The sequence below is a fragment of the Balaenoptera musculus genome, chromosome 9 (assembly GCF_009873245.2).
Source record: "Balaenoptera musculus isolate JJ_BM4_2016_0621 chromosome 9, mBalMus1.pri.v3, whole genome shotgun sequence".
In the NCBI taxonomy this organism is placed as follows: domain Eukaryota; kingdom Metazoa; phylum Chordata; class Mammalia; order Artiodactyla; family Balaenopteridae; genus Balaenoptera; species Balaenoptera musculus.
Window position 1 is genome coordinate 88,371,059 of NC_045793.1, and position 17,200 is coordinate 88,388,258.

At 39.1% G+C, this 17,200-nt stretch overlaps 1 protein-coding gene across 3 annotated transcripts in view; it reads right to left on the reverse strand.

Moving 5' to 3' along the window:
* RELN (reelin) overlaps positions 1 to 17,200 on the reverse strand; it is a 531,612-nt gene that overhangs the window by 445,267 nt on the left and 69,145 nt on the right. For all 3 annotated transcript variants that reach the window (XM_036863169.1, XM_036863168.1, XM_036863166.1), the window contains exon 2: positions 4,304 to 4,414. In XM_036863169.1, coding sequence (XP_036719064.1) covers positions 4,304 to 4,414 — 111 coding nt within the window. The remainder of the gene's footprint in view (positions 1 to 4,303; positions 4,415 to 17,200) is intronic.

Sequence of the window (17,200 nt, forward strand, 5' to 3'; positions counted from 1 at the left end):
ACACATGAAAGGATGCTCAACATCACTAATCATTAGAGAAATACAAATCATAACTACAATGAGGTGTCACCTCACACCAGTAAGAATGGCCATCATCAAAAAATCTACAAACAATAAATGCTGGAGAGGGTGTGGAGAAAAGGGAACCCTCTTGCACTGCTGGTGGGAATGTAAATTGATACAGCCACTATGGAGAACAGTATGGAGGTTCCTTAAAAAACTAAAAATAGAACTACCATATGACCCAGCAACCCCACTACTGGGCATATACCCTGAGAAAACCGTAATTCAAAAAAGAGTCACGTACCACAATGTTTACTGCAGCTCTATTTACAAGAGCCAGGACTTGGAAGCAACCTAAGTGTCCATCGACAGATGAATGGATAAAGAAGATGTGGCACATATATACAATGGAATATTACTCAGCCATAAAAAGAAACAAAATTGAGTTATTTGTAGTGAGGTGGATGGACCTAGAGACTGTCATACAGAGTGAAGTAAGTCAGAAAGAGAAAAACAAATACCGTATGCTAACACATATATATGGAATCTAAAAAAAAAAAAAATGGTTCTGAAGAACCTAGGGGCAGGACAGGAATAAAAACGCAGACGTAGAGAATGCACTTGAGGACACGGCGAATGGGAAGGGTAAGCTGGGATGAAGTGAGAGAGTAGCATTGACATATATACACTACCAAATGTAAAATAGATAGCTAGTGGGAAGCAGCTGCATTGCACAGGGAGATCAGCTCGGCTCGGTGCTTTGTGACCACCTAGAGGGGTGGGATAGGGAGGGTGGGAGGGAGACGCAAGAGGGAGGAGATATAGGGAGGAGATATGAGGATATATATATGTATACATATAGCTGATTCACTTTGTTATACAGCAGAAACTAACACAACATTGTAAAGCAATTATACTCCAATAAAGATGTTAAAAAAAAAAATGCCAAGTGACCAGTGGGAGACCTGAGAGTTTGATTATGGAGGTCAAACTACCATCAATGAGCTTCAAGTTCAGAAGCCTCTTCAGACTCTGTATCCTAGGGCTGGTGGTCATGGGAAGACTACATGCAATTTAAGCTAATCAAAATACATTCTAATTCAAGTGAAACTGCCTTTTTACAGCTTTCAAAGTCACAACAGAAAATGTCTTAAAGACTAAAAGCCTTAAAGAAAACGTCTTTAAATCATTTCTAACAATTTTCAATTGTTAGTTTTTTGTTTGGTTACTAGCTAAAATCTGAGGCAATATGATACATGCCTTTTATATGTTCTTTCAAAATGTGTTTATAGTATACTACAAATGATATTTAATGATTTTTCTCATTTAAAGGCTCCAACTTGGTAAATGATGGTTACTTCATGCAGCCAAGTCCTCTCAAATCATCTGGGTGTAAAAACTTCAGAAAAATTCCACCTGAGACCTGTTTGTGTGTGTGTGCTTCCTCCTCACCCCCACCAAAGGAGGTATATGCAAGTCCTGGAATGAGACTTCAGGTCTCAGCTCAGACTTCAGCAGCAGCTGCTTCAGGTATCAAGATTTATAATTTTGGAACACCTAGTTTTACTGAGTATTTTGCCACTGTCATCAGCATTTCATAGATGAGGAAGTTAAGATTAGAGAAGTTTAGCAATGTGGCTGAGGCCCATGACTAACGAAGGTCGGGGTATGGATCTGCAAGCAGGTCTGCCTGACTGCACGGCCCACACTCTTATCCCCCCTAATATGTTCCTTCCGGTCCAGGCCTGGCCCATGCCAGCCTGCACCTGAACTCCTTCCATGCCTTGTCACATCAGACCTTTAACCACAGAACAGTCTTTCTGCATCCACTGCCGGACCCGACAGTTTGTTCTCCACACTGACACCAGAGTGATCTCCTCAGCCCGAAACCCTCAATGGCACTCTCTGCTTAAGAGCCTGAATGATCTGGCCCTGGTGTCCTATCCAGCCTTACCTCTTGCCCTCTTGGTTCCAGGTCAGCCACTCCAAGGTTTTCTTTCCATTCCTAGAACACAGCCAGCCTCTTCCCACCCTGAGGCCTTTGCATCTACTGTTCTCTCCTTCAGGTATGCTGTGTCCCACATTCCACAGACCTTTAGCGAACTAATTCCTACTCATCCTTCACATCTCAGCTCAATACCACTGCCCCAGGAAAGCCTTTCCAAACTACATGCCATTTCACTCCAGACTAGATCTCGTTTCTCTGTCACGCCCTTTCCCAGCACTCAGTACATTTCCTGCCTAGCCCCTAGCAAGATTTACTATTACATATTTACATGGTTATTTAAATAATGTCTCTCCCATTTAACTAATGTAGATGAGTGGTTCTTAAAATTTAGTGTGTATCAAAATCACCTGGAGTCCTTATTAAAAAGTGATCACTGCATCTCACCCTCCAGAGTATCTGATTCTCTGAGTCTGGAGTAAGGCCAGGAACTCTATATTTACAAGTTCCTAGGGATGCTGAAGATGCTGGACCCTGGACTGATCCAGTACAGTGGTCCTCAACTCTGGGTAAACATTAGAATCACCGGGGAGCCAATGCCAAGCCGGGCTCCCAGAGGTTTTGATTTAATTGGGTTAAGGTAGAACCCAGGACATCTTATCCCAAATACTGCATACTTATCCTAAAAACGTTTTTATCTAAAATTTAAATGTAACCAATGTCTTGTACATTTTTATTTGTTAAATCTGGTAACCCTACTTGGAAATCCTATTGTAACATAACACATAGTATGTCATATATTTATGTACACATATTATATATATGATTGTAAGCTGACCTTTCATTTCTACAGAGCACAGAAAGGGTGAGGCTAAAAAAGTGGAATTTTTAGACTTAAATTTTTTTCTTAAGGATTAGACCTTACAAGTAGTTACCAACAGATTATAAAAGCTTATTTGGGGGGCTTCCCTGGTGGCGCAGTGGTTGAGAATCTGCCTGCTAATGAAGGGGACACGGGTTCGAGCCCTGGTCTGGGAAGATCCCACATGCCGCGGAGAAACTAGGCCCGTGAGCCACAATTGCTGAGCCTGCGCGTCTGGAGCCTGTGCTCCGCAGCGGGAAAGGCCGCGATAATGAGAGGCCCGCGCACCGCGATGAAGAGTGGCCCCCACTTGCCACAACTAGAGAGAAAGCCCTCGCACAGAAACGAAGACCCAACACAGCCATAAATAAATAAATTAATTTAATTAAATAAATATTAAAAAAAAAAAAAGCTTATTTGGTATCTAAAATAGAGCAAATTCTCAATGTCAAATAATTTTAACAGGATTATTAAATGACTTCTAGGTTCCTTTAAGCCCTGAGGCTGTGAACCTCATTTTGGGCCAGCAGGGTAACAATGCAGCCTCAATATTATTGCTCTGACATCAAGCAGTGAGTCATCTGGGCAGAGCTCTGCTGGGACTCAACACAGAGGAGATGTTCTTTCATATATCAAAAGTAGGTAAAATTTATTTATTTAATAAGTATCCCAGAAAAAATAAAACGTTGAACATGTGGCTGCTTTAAATAATGCAGTTTTGTCTTTCTCACATCAATGGAGGAAGTCTTGTGCAATTTTCTAATCTTAGAGTAGGATCAGCGATTTCAAGTCTTATATAAATTGATACGTTAAATTTGCATTTTTGATGCTGTAAAGGGTCTACTTAATTCCAGCTCGGCATGTTTATCGAATTATGGGTAAACTATAGATTTCCAAATCAAGAATCCTCTGTGATCAGTGACCATCATGTAGCCTTCTGCCTCTCCACTTAAGTAAACTTCCAGGTCTCTGGCTTAAGGACAAAGACTCCATATAAGTATTTCAAATATTAAATCACATTATTTTATGAATACTCACAGAATGTAATCATTTCAACAATTATTGCTATCTTCCACTGTGTGCAATGCTTACTTGCCAAACAATGTGACACTTTTCATCTATTCAGGATTTTAAGAACTGTTTATAAAAACAGGTTACTGAATAAATGCATGGGCATCAGAATGAATTCCAATTCCAGCAACCTAAATGACAGAACACAGGAATCTACTCAAACCCCATAGGACCAAGTGTAATAGCAGTAGTACACAGAGAGAGGGATAGAAAGACCGTCACACCAAGCTCATGGTTGGTTGCATATTTACATGATTTATTTCAATTCACCTAACTTCAAGCAAACACACAAAAATCACTTCGGATTATTTCTTCTGAAATAATAAATGTCAAATACTTTAAAAACAGATATTTCAAAAAATAAGACCTATAACTGTATAAAATGCAGACAGTCATGGGTTTCTTATGTCAGGATAGCTTACCAAATCCAAAAGCACTGGACCCTCTGATGCTCTGTGAAGCCTGAACACTTGTAGATGTGTATAGTCCTGTCACCAGTAAGCCATCAAAGAAGGTGCTTGTTGAAATTGTCACTGAAATACAGGGGAAAAAAAGAAACCTTAATTAATACAGTCAGAATAATGAGATACATTTCTGAAGTGTTAGACATTGTCAAAACAATCTTTACTCATTATTAACAAATTATTTTTATACTATCCCTACTTAGTATTTTCTTTATATTAGAAATTACAGAGGAGGAAAAAGAAAAAAACAAAAGCTCAGAACTCCAATGTCTGTAATTGCTGGTCTTAAATTTAGTACATCAGTTCCACCTTTCTGCATTCATTTACACTTTCCCTAGCTATGTGCAAAATCATCGGAAAATAATGTAGTACTGAATAGTCAGTTTCCCCACCTCCATCACCACCCCTGAAGGCAGTCAAAGGCATTGCTGGAGTTTTAGCATTGTGATGAAACACTCTTATTTTTTTTTTTTTTTATAATCTTTGCAAATACTCACTTTTAATCAGATTATCTACTTTACTTTTTCATTAGTTACAGAAATCTAAACATAACAAAGACAACACATTTTGGAAAAAGATGAAGTATAATAAATAAAGTCATGCTACTTTTAAACAATCAAATTGAACTTTTAAAAGGCTGTTCAAGGCCAGGAAAGCCACACCTAGGGCATGCCATCAGATTCTGCCTGCAATACCTATAAATTTGGGTGAATTCCTCTCTTCTCGAGGTCCCCCAAATATCTCGAGATTCTTGCACCTGCCAGGAGGCAGCCTTCCTTATTCACCTGATAAGGCTTTTGGGAACCTAAGGTTTCCAATTTCTGGAGGAATCAGGTAGAGAGAAAAGATAAATGTTTCAATTCTACTTAAAAAGGTATAATTTACCAAACTACTATAAGTCATAATTAGCTTGAGGAAAAGGGTTTCCTTATGTCTGGAAAACACAGATTAAAAACCAGTAATATTTCAGACAAAAAACCAAAAAATTTATAACCATATTCATCAGTTTGCTGAGTCTTATGTGACTAATCCTTGATCTTAATCTTCTGTTAACAGTTTTATGAAGTCATCAGGTTTTCCATTAGAATTCTTTAATTTCTTACCAAGTTCAGTGGTATGATATGAAAAAAGTACTTTCTATGAATCTTCTTGAAGATGAAGCATTTTTTGCAAAAGCATTGGAGTGAAATAATAACTGTCTATAAATGACAAAAGACTTAAAAAGGCATGGTTAAGGATCTGATTACAATACAGCTGACAAAGAAACTTGGTTACTGCTGTGGCACACATTTTAAGATAATTACTAGAATTGTGACTGATTTGCTTGGACATATTCAACTTTTAGAATTTTATATAATTTCTAGAATGTTTATATTAATGACATTTACCCATACAATATAACCTAAGAAGGTTTATTACCACTCATTTGACAATGCTTCCCATATAATTTAACTTACCAAAGAAGCCTGATTAGTTTAATATTTCTCTCTCCACAATGCTTCAGGGGCCCTTTAGAAAACCTCAAAGTTAGCTAGCAGTCAAACAAAATTCAATTAGAATTTGATCTTTGGGAAGTTTGTCAAAAATATCAAAAGGATTTTAAAACACTTGGTCAAATAGGATTATATGTCACTGTGGAACAATACGTATTCACTTAACCAAAGTGACAATAAAAGACTCCAAAAGCAAATACAGAAAGTTATAACAGATTACTTAAAAGGTAAAGAAACTTTACAATTGGTTATCAAAAGTAGATTATTTTTTTTAATATTCAATACTGTGGGAAACAATCTTACATCAGCTGAAAGCAGAATAGTAAGCTGCACTGCATTTCTTATTGTTACTCTATGTTTCATAGACGAGTCCCCTGGAGTCTTTCAACAAAAGCGGACTAATTTGCATGAAGACAGTCAGCCCTTCTCCCTTTGAGAACAGGAAAAGAAGGCCACTACATGCTTTAAGTTTTAGAACAAAGTCTACAAGAGGAGTCCAAATGGTTTTATAACCAGAAAATCAGAATGTTCCTGGGGGGAAAAGGGTCAAATTAAGTGTATCTGTACACTACTCAGGTTTGGCTTCTTAAAAAATCGTATCTTGCTCACCACCCTAAAAGTTGATCATAGGGCTTCCCTGGTGGCACAGTGGTTGAGAATCTGCCTGCCAATGCAGGGGACACGGGTTCGAGCCCTGGTCTGGGAAGATCCCACATGCTGCAGAGCAACTAGGCCCGTGAGCCACAACTACTGAGCCTGCGCGTCTGGAGCCTGTGCTCCACAACAAGAGAGGCCGCGATAAGGAGAGGCCCGCGCACCACGATGAAGAGTGGCCCCCAGTTGCCACAACTAGAGAAAGCCCTCGCACAGAAACGAAGACCCAACACAGCCATAAATTAAATAAATAAATAAATAAATAAATAAATAAATACAAATTAAAAAAAATAAAAAAAGAATGTGGCAGTCTTTACTGAGTTGGGATAGTGACAAATGAAAACTGTATGTTCCTGAGGCACTCATGTCACTTAACTCCATGGTAAAGTTCGGCTACTTTCCTTAAAAAAAAAAAAAAAAAAAGTTGATCATAATTTCCTCCTTGACATAATAATTTTTTCTCCTGCATTGCCTTTATTACATCAAGATGAAGGCATTTGTAGGAAGCAGCCAGGAGAAGGTAATATTATTTTGGTAGTACACAGTACAAGGCTGTCATAATGCTTGCTGGCAATAAGGAGAATGACCACAGTTACATTAACTGTGATGAGAATGTTTAAACTCCAGGAAATCCAGTGAGTAGAGCGGAATGGTTTGAAACATCCGTATTATAAAACATAAATAAGACACATGTATCAACAGAACAGCCTGACAGCATGCTACCCCCAAAATGGCACTGGATGTTGGAATAAATCATCTCCATATCCTTTAATAAGATAATAGCTAATATTTTGAGTGCTGGCATATAAACCACATGAAAACCATTCAGCAGGGCACTGAGATAAGTAGTTTACATGTATTATCTCATTTCATTAACAAAACATCTCTATAAAGGGGGTACTGTTATCATTCTCAGGATACAAGTGAGGAATCTGTGGCACAGAGCAATTAAGAACTTTGTCCAGGACCATGTGATAACATCTAAAACTTTTTTTTTTTTAACATCTTTATTGGAGTATAATTGCTTTACAATGGTGTGTTAGTTTCTGCTTTATAACAAAGTGAATAAGTTATACATATACATATGTTCCCATATCTCTTCCCTCTTGCATCTCCCTCCCTCCCACCCTCCCTATCCCACCCCTCTAGGTGGTCACAAAGCACTGAGCTGATCTCCCTGTGCTATTCAGTTGCTTCCCACTAGCTACCTATTTTATGTTTGGTAGTGTATATATGTCTATGCCACTCTCTCACTTTGTCACAGCTTACCCTTCCCCCTCCCCATATGCTAAAGTCCATTCTCTAGTAGGTCTGTGTCTTTATTCCCATCTTACCACTAGGTTCTTCATGATCTTTTTTTTTTTTCCTTAGATTCCATATATATGTGTTAGCATACTGTATTTGTTTTTCTCTTTCTGACTTACTTCACTCTGTATGACAGACTCTAACTCCATCCACCTCACTACAAATAACTCCATTTCGTTTCTTTTTATGGCTGAGTAATATTCCATTGTATATATGTGCCACATCTTCTTTATCCATTCATCCGATGATGGACACTTAGGTTGCTTCCATGTCCTGGCTATTGTAAATAGAGCTGCAATGAACATTTTGGTACATGACTCTTTTTGAATTATGGTTTTCTCAGGGTATACGCCCAGTAGTGGGATTGCTGGGTTGTATGGTCGTTCTATTTTTAGTTTTTTAAGGAACCTCCATACTGTTCTCCATAGTGGCTGTATCAATTTACATTCCCACCAACAGTGCAAGAGTGTTCCCTTTGTTTACCTGGCTTATCTCCCATTTTCTTCCTACCCTACACCTACCACCCCCCACCAAATCCCCAAGTGGCAAAGTGGCCGTGGCCAAATTTTTGTTTAATAACCTCTTTCCCACATTATTCACATGCATTAGGAGTATTTGAAAAGCAAAATGAAAGCTACAGGAGTCAATATCACTGTTACTAGCGAGGAAGAGGGCCAAAGGCAGCTAGGAGGTGTCACCTATGGCACGGTGGGTGAAGCCCTAGGCCAGATAAGGGATGAGATCTGGAACTGGGCCCTCATCTACTGCTACCTGTTCTTCAGCAAAACCACTTCACTTCTCAGAGTCTAAAGTTCCTCATCTGTAGAATAACACCCTAGTTGTCAGCCCCCTGTTTTGCTTACCCCAGATTCCCACAGGTGGTTGTATTGCTGCCTTCATCCTTTGGTTCAGTGAGGTAAAAAGTGCTTAAACTGCTTCTGTGCCCCATCCAGGAGGTTTAGAATTAGGTTACTTCCTGTTAAGTTGCCTATACTAACCACTGAACTCAAGTGCTGTGTCTCAGATTGTCCTTCACAGCAAATCAGACCCAACCTGCAGAGTCTTACTGTGGACCCACGGGACCTTGCTTTTACCTACTTCCTCTCAATCCACTCCACTCTACTCCAGCAAGATGGCACCAATCCCACGTTAATGCACAAATGCAGCCCCTGTGGACTCCTCTGCATTCCTTCATGCTTCTACTCTGGTTCCTATTTCCAAGATTCTGAAAAATGTAAGGGTTTATGTGTTTGGGATTGAGGCAAAACTGAATTTGACTCTCACCTCTTTCTACCTTTGTCCAGGGTGTGACCTTAGGGTGAGTCATAGACTCCTCATATACAAAAGGGAATCATAATACTATCAGGCCTACTGTAAGAAATAAAGACAAATACGTATTATCTATCAATGTATTACTATCATGCACATAGTAATGAATCAATAAAAGTCAGTTACCTTTCCCTGCCCTTTTTCAGACCTGGAAGCCCTGCTGTGCTCCTCCCTTCCTGAGAACCGGGGTCCTGTACAGACCTCCTGGCATCTCCCTCGCCAGATGCCTGGGTATGTCCAATCACTGGACTACCACCTCTGAGTCCTACTGCCTGCCAGGACGCTCCACATACCCTTCCCACCCACTGCTTCATTTCCGACCACAGTCCACTCAAGTCTGAGCTGTGATCTCAAATGGGCCCAAGATAAATGAGCATCCCCAGCTTGTTATTAGTTTAACTGTCTTTCCAAAAGATACCCTTCAAGCATCTGTTCAATGTTAATTTAAAACAGATGCTAAACACTCTCGGAGAAGTGGCTGAGAAAGACAAGAACCATGCATGGCAGCTCTCAGTCTTTCTTCTACTGCCCTCAGCTATTCAGCTCTGGCCTCAAACAGCTATGTCCCTCCCAGCAAAACATAAGCCCTGCCATGTCTACCGTGACAATTGAAAAATTCAATTTATTGGTGGCTTGTACGTATCTAGGGAAGTTTCAATAGCTTAGAGATGTACATCTAGTAAGCTATCTGGGTGGCCTGTGACTCACTTGGAAACTGAGCATGGCCAAGGTCTACCGTGCCCCTTAGATATCCAACCAGACTGTTAATCCTTTCCAGACCTCCCCTCTCACCTACCACCCAGTGCCTCTCCAGACCCAGAGGATGAAGCAAATTCTATCTTAACTCTTCCACACACCGTAAGAGGAGCCTGCTTCAGATCAGTTCTCTTCTTTACTTAGATTCTTGGGTGCTGAAGCAGCAAGGTCTAGTGAAAACAGCCCATGAATAAGAGAACTGGACTTCATTCCCAATATTATTAATTTGCTATGTCAGACTGAGCAAGGTTTTCTCTCTGCTTGGTTCTATTCCTAGTAGTGATGTGAGTACCTATTATTTGGTAACCTCAAGGGTAGGTGGGCTTAAATATGTCAGAAATCGTTTCTAAACATTAAATGACTTGAAAAAAAATAAGAAATTCGTAAGAAAAACACTTACTACTCTTAGAGACTCTTGGCTTTAAATACCATCCATAAGCTGACTACTCTCAAATTTCTATCTCCAGTCCAGACCTCTTTATAAATATACTCCAGATATATATCAAGCTTCTGCTCAACACCCCCGCTTAGATGTCCACAAGACGTCTCAACTTCAACACGACCGAAACTGAACACTCACCCCACCCCGCAAACCTGCGTCTCCTGCAGCCTTCCCCAACTCTGCTGATGGCAGCACCGTTGTTCCTGCTGCTCAGGCCAAAAACCTCTAAGTCAATTTTGGAATCACCTTCTCCCATACCCTGAATGCAGTCCATCAGTAAATCCTGCCGGCTCTGCCTTCAGATCATGTCCAGAATCTGACCACTTACCACACTGTTCTGAGCTACCATCATCTCTCCCGTTGTTGCATTAGACATCAATCTGGTCTTCCTGTTCTATCCTCTCTCTACAGCCTAATCTCAGTGGAAGAGTCAGAGGAATTCTTTTTTAGACATCCAATCATGTCACTCCCCTGCTTACAACTCTCCAATGCTCTCAGAGTCTTTACAGTGGCCTACAAGGTCCTATGTGATCTGCCTCCGTGCCATCTCTGTTCCCATGACCTTCTGCTTTCCTCCTGACTCACCCCACTCCAGGCACACTAGCCTCCTTGCTGTTATTCAGATATGCCAAGCCTTTGCACTAGCTCTTTCCTCTCTGCCTGGGACTCTCTTTCTGCAGATATGTGAAGGGCCAATTCCCTCACCTCTTTCAAGTCAACTCAGATGTCACCCTCTCAATGAGGCCTGCCTTAACCACAGTATTTAAAATCACAAACAGCCCCCAGTCCCTGGTCTCTGCAATATCCACATCTCCAATGCCCCATACTTTGTTCTAACTTCCCCACCCCTACTTTTTTCTATAATTATCACCTTCTAACACATTATACTGATATATTTACTTCAAGTATTTTTTGTTGATTATGTTTATTGTCAGTCTCATTCTGTAGAATGTAAACTCCATCAAAGCAGGCATCTTGAGCGTTTCTTTCAGTAATATATCTCAAGTACCTGAAACAAGTCCTGACACTTTTGGGTGTTCAATAAATATACATGGAAATATTTATTCACGAATAGCTCATTCATAGAACAGTGGAGCCAGGTTGTCTTATCTTCAACTTGTTTCTAGAGGAAAAGTATGTTGTGAATCCCAGACTTTGACAGTCAGATGAATCCCGCTTGGAGAAGCCACATGGGAAAAAAAAAGAGAACAGAGAAAAGTTGGCTATTTCTACATTTAAAACATTTTCCAGAGTGCAAGACAGATCAATGCAGACAGAAACTGACTCAGAGACCAGCCAAAGACATTTGTTAAAATGGCAAACCAACTTCAGTATACATACGTTCTCAGATACTGTATGTTATAGACATCATCTAAAGAAAGAGTTCCCTGTTAAAAATGAATTGATTATCATCTATTTTTCTGCCTGTTGGAGTTGGGAATTTACTTTTTAGGGAAAAAATGAGATTTGCCTTTGGAAGAATGTTTCACTCTTGACACTGTGGAGCAAGCATTCCCTTTCGTCCTCTAAACAGATGTAATGCATAAGCCATACATGAACTGGCTGGTAATTGGTCTCTGTTTTCACGAAAGAGGAAATGTTGCTCAGACTCTTACGGAATTAAAGAGGTATCTTCTGGGCACCAGGTCCCTTTTACTCAAGAAGATAATCGGTCTAACTTCTGTATTTAAGAAACACCTGACACAGTTTGGACTCCCTGCTAGTTTGTAGGAAACGTCAGAATGTCCGCAGCCCACATGTTTATATCGACGAGAGCACTGGAGCAAATCCATGAGCAATCTGAGCAAGACAACAAAAACTTTACACCAAGGCACTTTGACTTTGAAACAATGTGAGGGACATCCTTCCCTCTGCCTTATTCTTTCTCTTTCATCAAATGTTTCCTCTTATCTCTACCTGTAGCCCCTGGTTAGTCTGTCAGGGTTTCCTAAAAACACGCACACACACAAAACCCCACAGAAACAAATAATTGTTTCCGACAACGAGGCTGCTCAGTGTGGTGCTCTGAAGCTGTCCTTCCCTGTGTAATTCTGCATCATTAGCTTGTGCAGAATTCGGTTTTCGTTTGGGGCCTCTTCCCTCATCTTACCTTCTGAGATTTTCCTGATTCCTTTCTACCAAGCTTCATAGGATCTCCAACCTGCACTGACTCTTACTCTACCTACATGCTGTATCTTGACTTCCTTTCTTCTAACTCCACTGGGACTCACCCTTCAAGCACCATTTTAGCTTCTCTACTCTTAGCTCATCACTTGCATCCACCAACTGCTGCCATCCAGGCAACTGGAATAAACTTCTTGAAAGTGGAAGAGTGATGTATGATAAATTAAAGGAAAAGTTTACTATACACAGCACTAATATGGCTACTGACAGAAAAAAAAAATTGAAGCTCACATTTCTGAATGTAAAATTATTTTAATATGCATATGAACTAGAAAGAAAACTTACAATTTTCATGGTTATCATAATATTTGGCTCAAGTTGATTAAATAAAGATAGATACCTGTTGTCTACTATTTTAAATAAACTATACATGAATCATAGGATTGCATATGTGGTAGACAAAATAGATATACTAATTGCAGAATGTAAAATACACAGTACTAATTCAGATTACAGCGATTTTTGTAAGTTTCTGATACTCTGATTCAGAATGGTATAGTCTCAACAGCATAATTTAAAATGTTCCAAAGCTAATGTCATTTAGAAATGTTCCCTTTAAAAATATTTGTATATGAAACTACCTTTTTGTAAATAGAAGTTATAGTTAAAATATGTATACTTGGGTACATTAGCATGGAGAACAATTGCACAAAATGTTTATATTTGAACTGCCTTTAAGATAAATAACTGTTAGGAATACCTGTATCTAACTGATATTTAACTAGCCCAGTTGATAAGCAAACCCTTCATTTTCTTTCCAAGATTATCAGCCAAATGTTCTAACTAATATGCTAAGATAGGGGACAAATAATATTTTAGCAATTCACTTAAAAAGAAATGTATTATAATATATGAATAATTGCTGAATCTAGGTAGGGGGTATACAGATGTTTGTCATGCTAGTCTCCTTTGTTTCAGGAAAATTTCGTATTAAAAAGTTGAGGGGGGGGGCTTCCCCGGTGGCGCAGTGGTTGAGAATCTGCCTGCCAATGCAGGGAACACGGGTTCGAGCCCTGGTCTGGGAGGATCCTACATGCCGTGGAGCAAATGGGCCCGTGAGCCGCAACTACTGAGCCTGCGCGTCTGGAGCCTGTGCTCCGCAATGAGAGGCCCGCGCACTGCGATGAAGGGTGGCCCCCTCTTGCCGCAACTAGAGAAAGCCCTGGCACAGAAACGAAGACCCAACACAGCCAAAAATAAATAAATAAATAAATATTAAAAAAAAAAAAAAAAGTTGGGGGAAAGAAAGGAGCTTAGTATAAATACACTTATAAATGCACTTAGGATGAGCAAACTAACCCAAACAATAAAAATGCACTGGAAAGTACATAATACCTTCAGCCTTTAAAAACTGTATAACCTTCTATGAGCCAAGAGCTGTGTTAACACTGTAATTTGGGTTTTATTACATAGAAAAGCAAAAAGAGATATTTGGAACTAGTTCCCTATTGACAAAATGTTTATAAACTCTATCTGATATCCTAACAACTCTAGTTATTTTATGCAAATTTATCGTCACCATGGTATTGGAGCCACCAGTTACCCACTTCAGACACCAACGGTTTATGTAAAAATCATCAAATAATAATGTAATGACTTTAAATAGGTAAACACTTACTTAAAAGAATTCAGTCTGCCTTATGATCTACTTCTTTTCATGGTTTTACAAATTTTCATGGTAAATTTATAAAATTCTTCCCCAGAAGACTTTTTTTTTCCTTAGAGTCAATTTTTCTATCTTTTATATTTTTGCATTAAACTGTTATACGGAGAACTAGCTACTTTAATTATAGAGAAAAAAAGCAATATATATATTATGGATTGCAAGTAGTATTTTGAAACTATCAGTACATTTTAGGGAAGAAATAAAGCAAGTATATTATTACCTATGATCAGAAAGCAAATGTGTCTTATCAGATCACATAATTCCCTTGTTCAGCAAACATCTCTAGCTTCCTATCATTCACAGATTACAATCTTATATTCAGTGTGATTTCAAAGTCCTTCAGGTTGTGTCCATAACCAGTCTCTCCAGTCAATTTTCCCCATTTCAGCTGAAAACACCCTTTGATCCATTTAAACTAGAACATGTTCTTTACTTCCCTATCTCCTTCCTCCCTCCCTCCTTTCCTTCCTTCCTTCCTCCCTCCCTCCCTTCCTTCCTTCCCTTCTGGCTGCGTTGGGTCTTCGTTGCTGCGCGCGGGCTTTCTCTAGTTGCGGCAAGTAGGGGCTACTCTTCGTTGTGGTGCGCGGGCTTCTCATTGCGGTGGCTTCTCTTGTTGCGGAGCACGGGCTCTAGGCGCGCGGGCTTCAGTAGTTGTGGCACGCAGGCTCAGCAGTTGCGGTTCGCGGGCTCTAGAGAGCAGGTTCAGTAGTTGTGGCTTACGGGCTTAGTTGCTCCGCGGCATGTGGGATCTTCCCGGACCAGGGCTCGAACCCGTGTCCCCTGCATTGGCAGGTGGATTCTTAACCACGGCGCCACCAGGGAAGCCCTCCTTGCCTTTCTTTAAACGGTACCTTCACCTAGAATGACTTGCCCTGTTTCCTTTTGTTAAAATCCTACCCATTCCTCAGGCGCAGGCTCAAATGCCATCTCTCAGGAAGTCTCTTCTGACCTCTTAGGGAAAGCTCCCTCTCTCCCCTCAGTGACCCCATAGCTCTCAAAAACATGGAATACTTGACACATTCCACCTTCCACAGAGCCTGGCCCAGAGGAAGAGCTCAATCAAAGCTTGTTAAATTCAACCATACAATATCCAAAAGAAACAAAAATACTTATTTGAAAAGATACATGCACCCTAATGTTCCTAGCAGCATTATTTACAATTGCCAAGACATGGAGACAACCTAAGTGACCACTGACAGATGAATGGATAAAGAAGCTGTGGTATATATATACAATGGAATACTACTCAGCCATAAAAAAGAATGAAATTTTGCCATTTGCAGCAACATAGATGGACTTAGAGGGCGTTATGCTAAGTAAAATAAGTCAGACAGAGAAAGATAAATACTGTATGATATCACTTATATGTGGAATCTAAAAAAATACAACAAACTAGTAAATATAATATAAAAGAAGCAGACTCACAGATATAGAGAACAAACTGGTGGTTACCAGAGGGGGAGGGGGGAGGGGCAATATAGGGATGGGGGGGGTGGAAGGTACAAACTACTGGGTGTAAGTTAGGCTCAAGGATGTATTATACAACAGGGAAATATAGCTGATATTTTGTAATAACTGTAAATGGAAAGTAACCTTTAAAAATTGTATAAAAATTTAAAAATTAAATAAATAATTTTTAGAAATTCAACCACACAGAAATATTTGTTACAACATAAAATAACATAAAAATAAAATATCACTGAGACTATAGTATAGCCAATGTAACTAAAAGTGTAAAATCTCTATCTCCTCTACTGAAAAAAGGGACCAGTGTTATTCATTGAGGAATGTGAAAATAGAGGTTTCTCCTGAATGGAAACAAAAATAAAAATTAATGCAGTATTTTTATTGTAGTGCTCAAAAATCAGAAATATCTAAGAAAATTTTGGTTGAATTTTACATTTAACCGTAAGAGTGATTTTGCATATATGTACTTTGTGTGTGAATATATATATGTATATATACATATACATATTTTATGTACATACCAAATTAATCTGATAATTTTGTCACTAAGACACCCTTATCCTCACTCTGAAGCTACTCTGCTATTTCCTCAAATAAAAAATAAGAATGGATCAAAAGGCTGAGGAGGTTGTACATATCTCTCCCACATCTGTGTTAAATTGGCAATGAGCTTAGCACTGGGAGACTATGAATAAGGATTGCTGCGTTGTGACAGCTGAATGAAAACATGATGTAGCCTTACAATTCAATTCTTATCAGTGGCTCAGAGAGTACCTCTGTCTTGAAATGACTAATTACAGAGTCAGTTATTATCTATTATAGCTTCTATTAACTGTTCCCAACAAGACCCTAATACCATTCTTGCAGAAAATCACTGTAAGATGAAAGTCTGGAAGAAGATAAATTTAGACATTTAATGCTGTTTGCATTTCATCCTAAAGCTTCTTTCTGGCTTACAAATACTCTATGGGCAATTAAATTTTGATCACTTCAAGCATATTCCATTACTACTTTATACAAAAGACCTTTAATATGCGCAAAAAAGAAACATATTTTATAATAATTGAAATGATGTTTCCATCTTTTGCAAGATGACAAACATCAGAGAACAGCAAATTGCAAAAATGTTGAAATTAAGTATTAGTGATGATGCACCTACTGCAAAGAGTTTCCATTTCTTATTTTTATATATTTTGAAAATGAAAAGCACCAGAACTAATACTGTCAATATTAAAAAAAAAATGTTGCCGCATTTTGCCTTATGAACAGAAACTCATTTGCCTTTGAATACAGAACAGATTAAAGAGCCTGAGGAACAAACACAGTACTCCGAAAATGATATCAACTGAGTTTATTTGCCACAAAATTTCATCAACAAGGTGTGTTCAACTACTGATTCTTCCTTAGTTAAAGTGCTACTAGCCCTGGTACCAAATAGAGACCATCTAAAAATACATTATAATTTACATTCAAAATCTCTATAAGAACACAATCCTCGAACTACTTCTCATTACATATATTAATTCCATTATGACATGGTTTTATGTGGTTTTCAAATA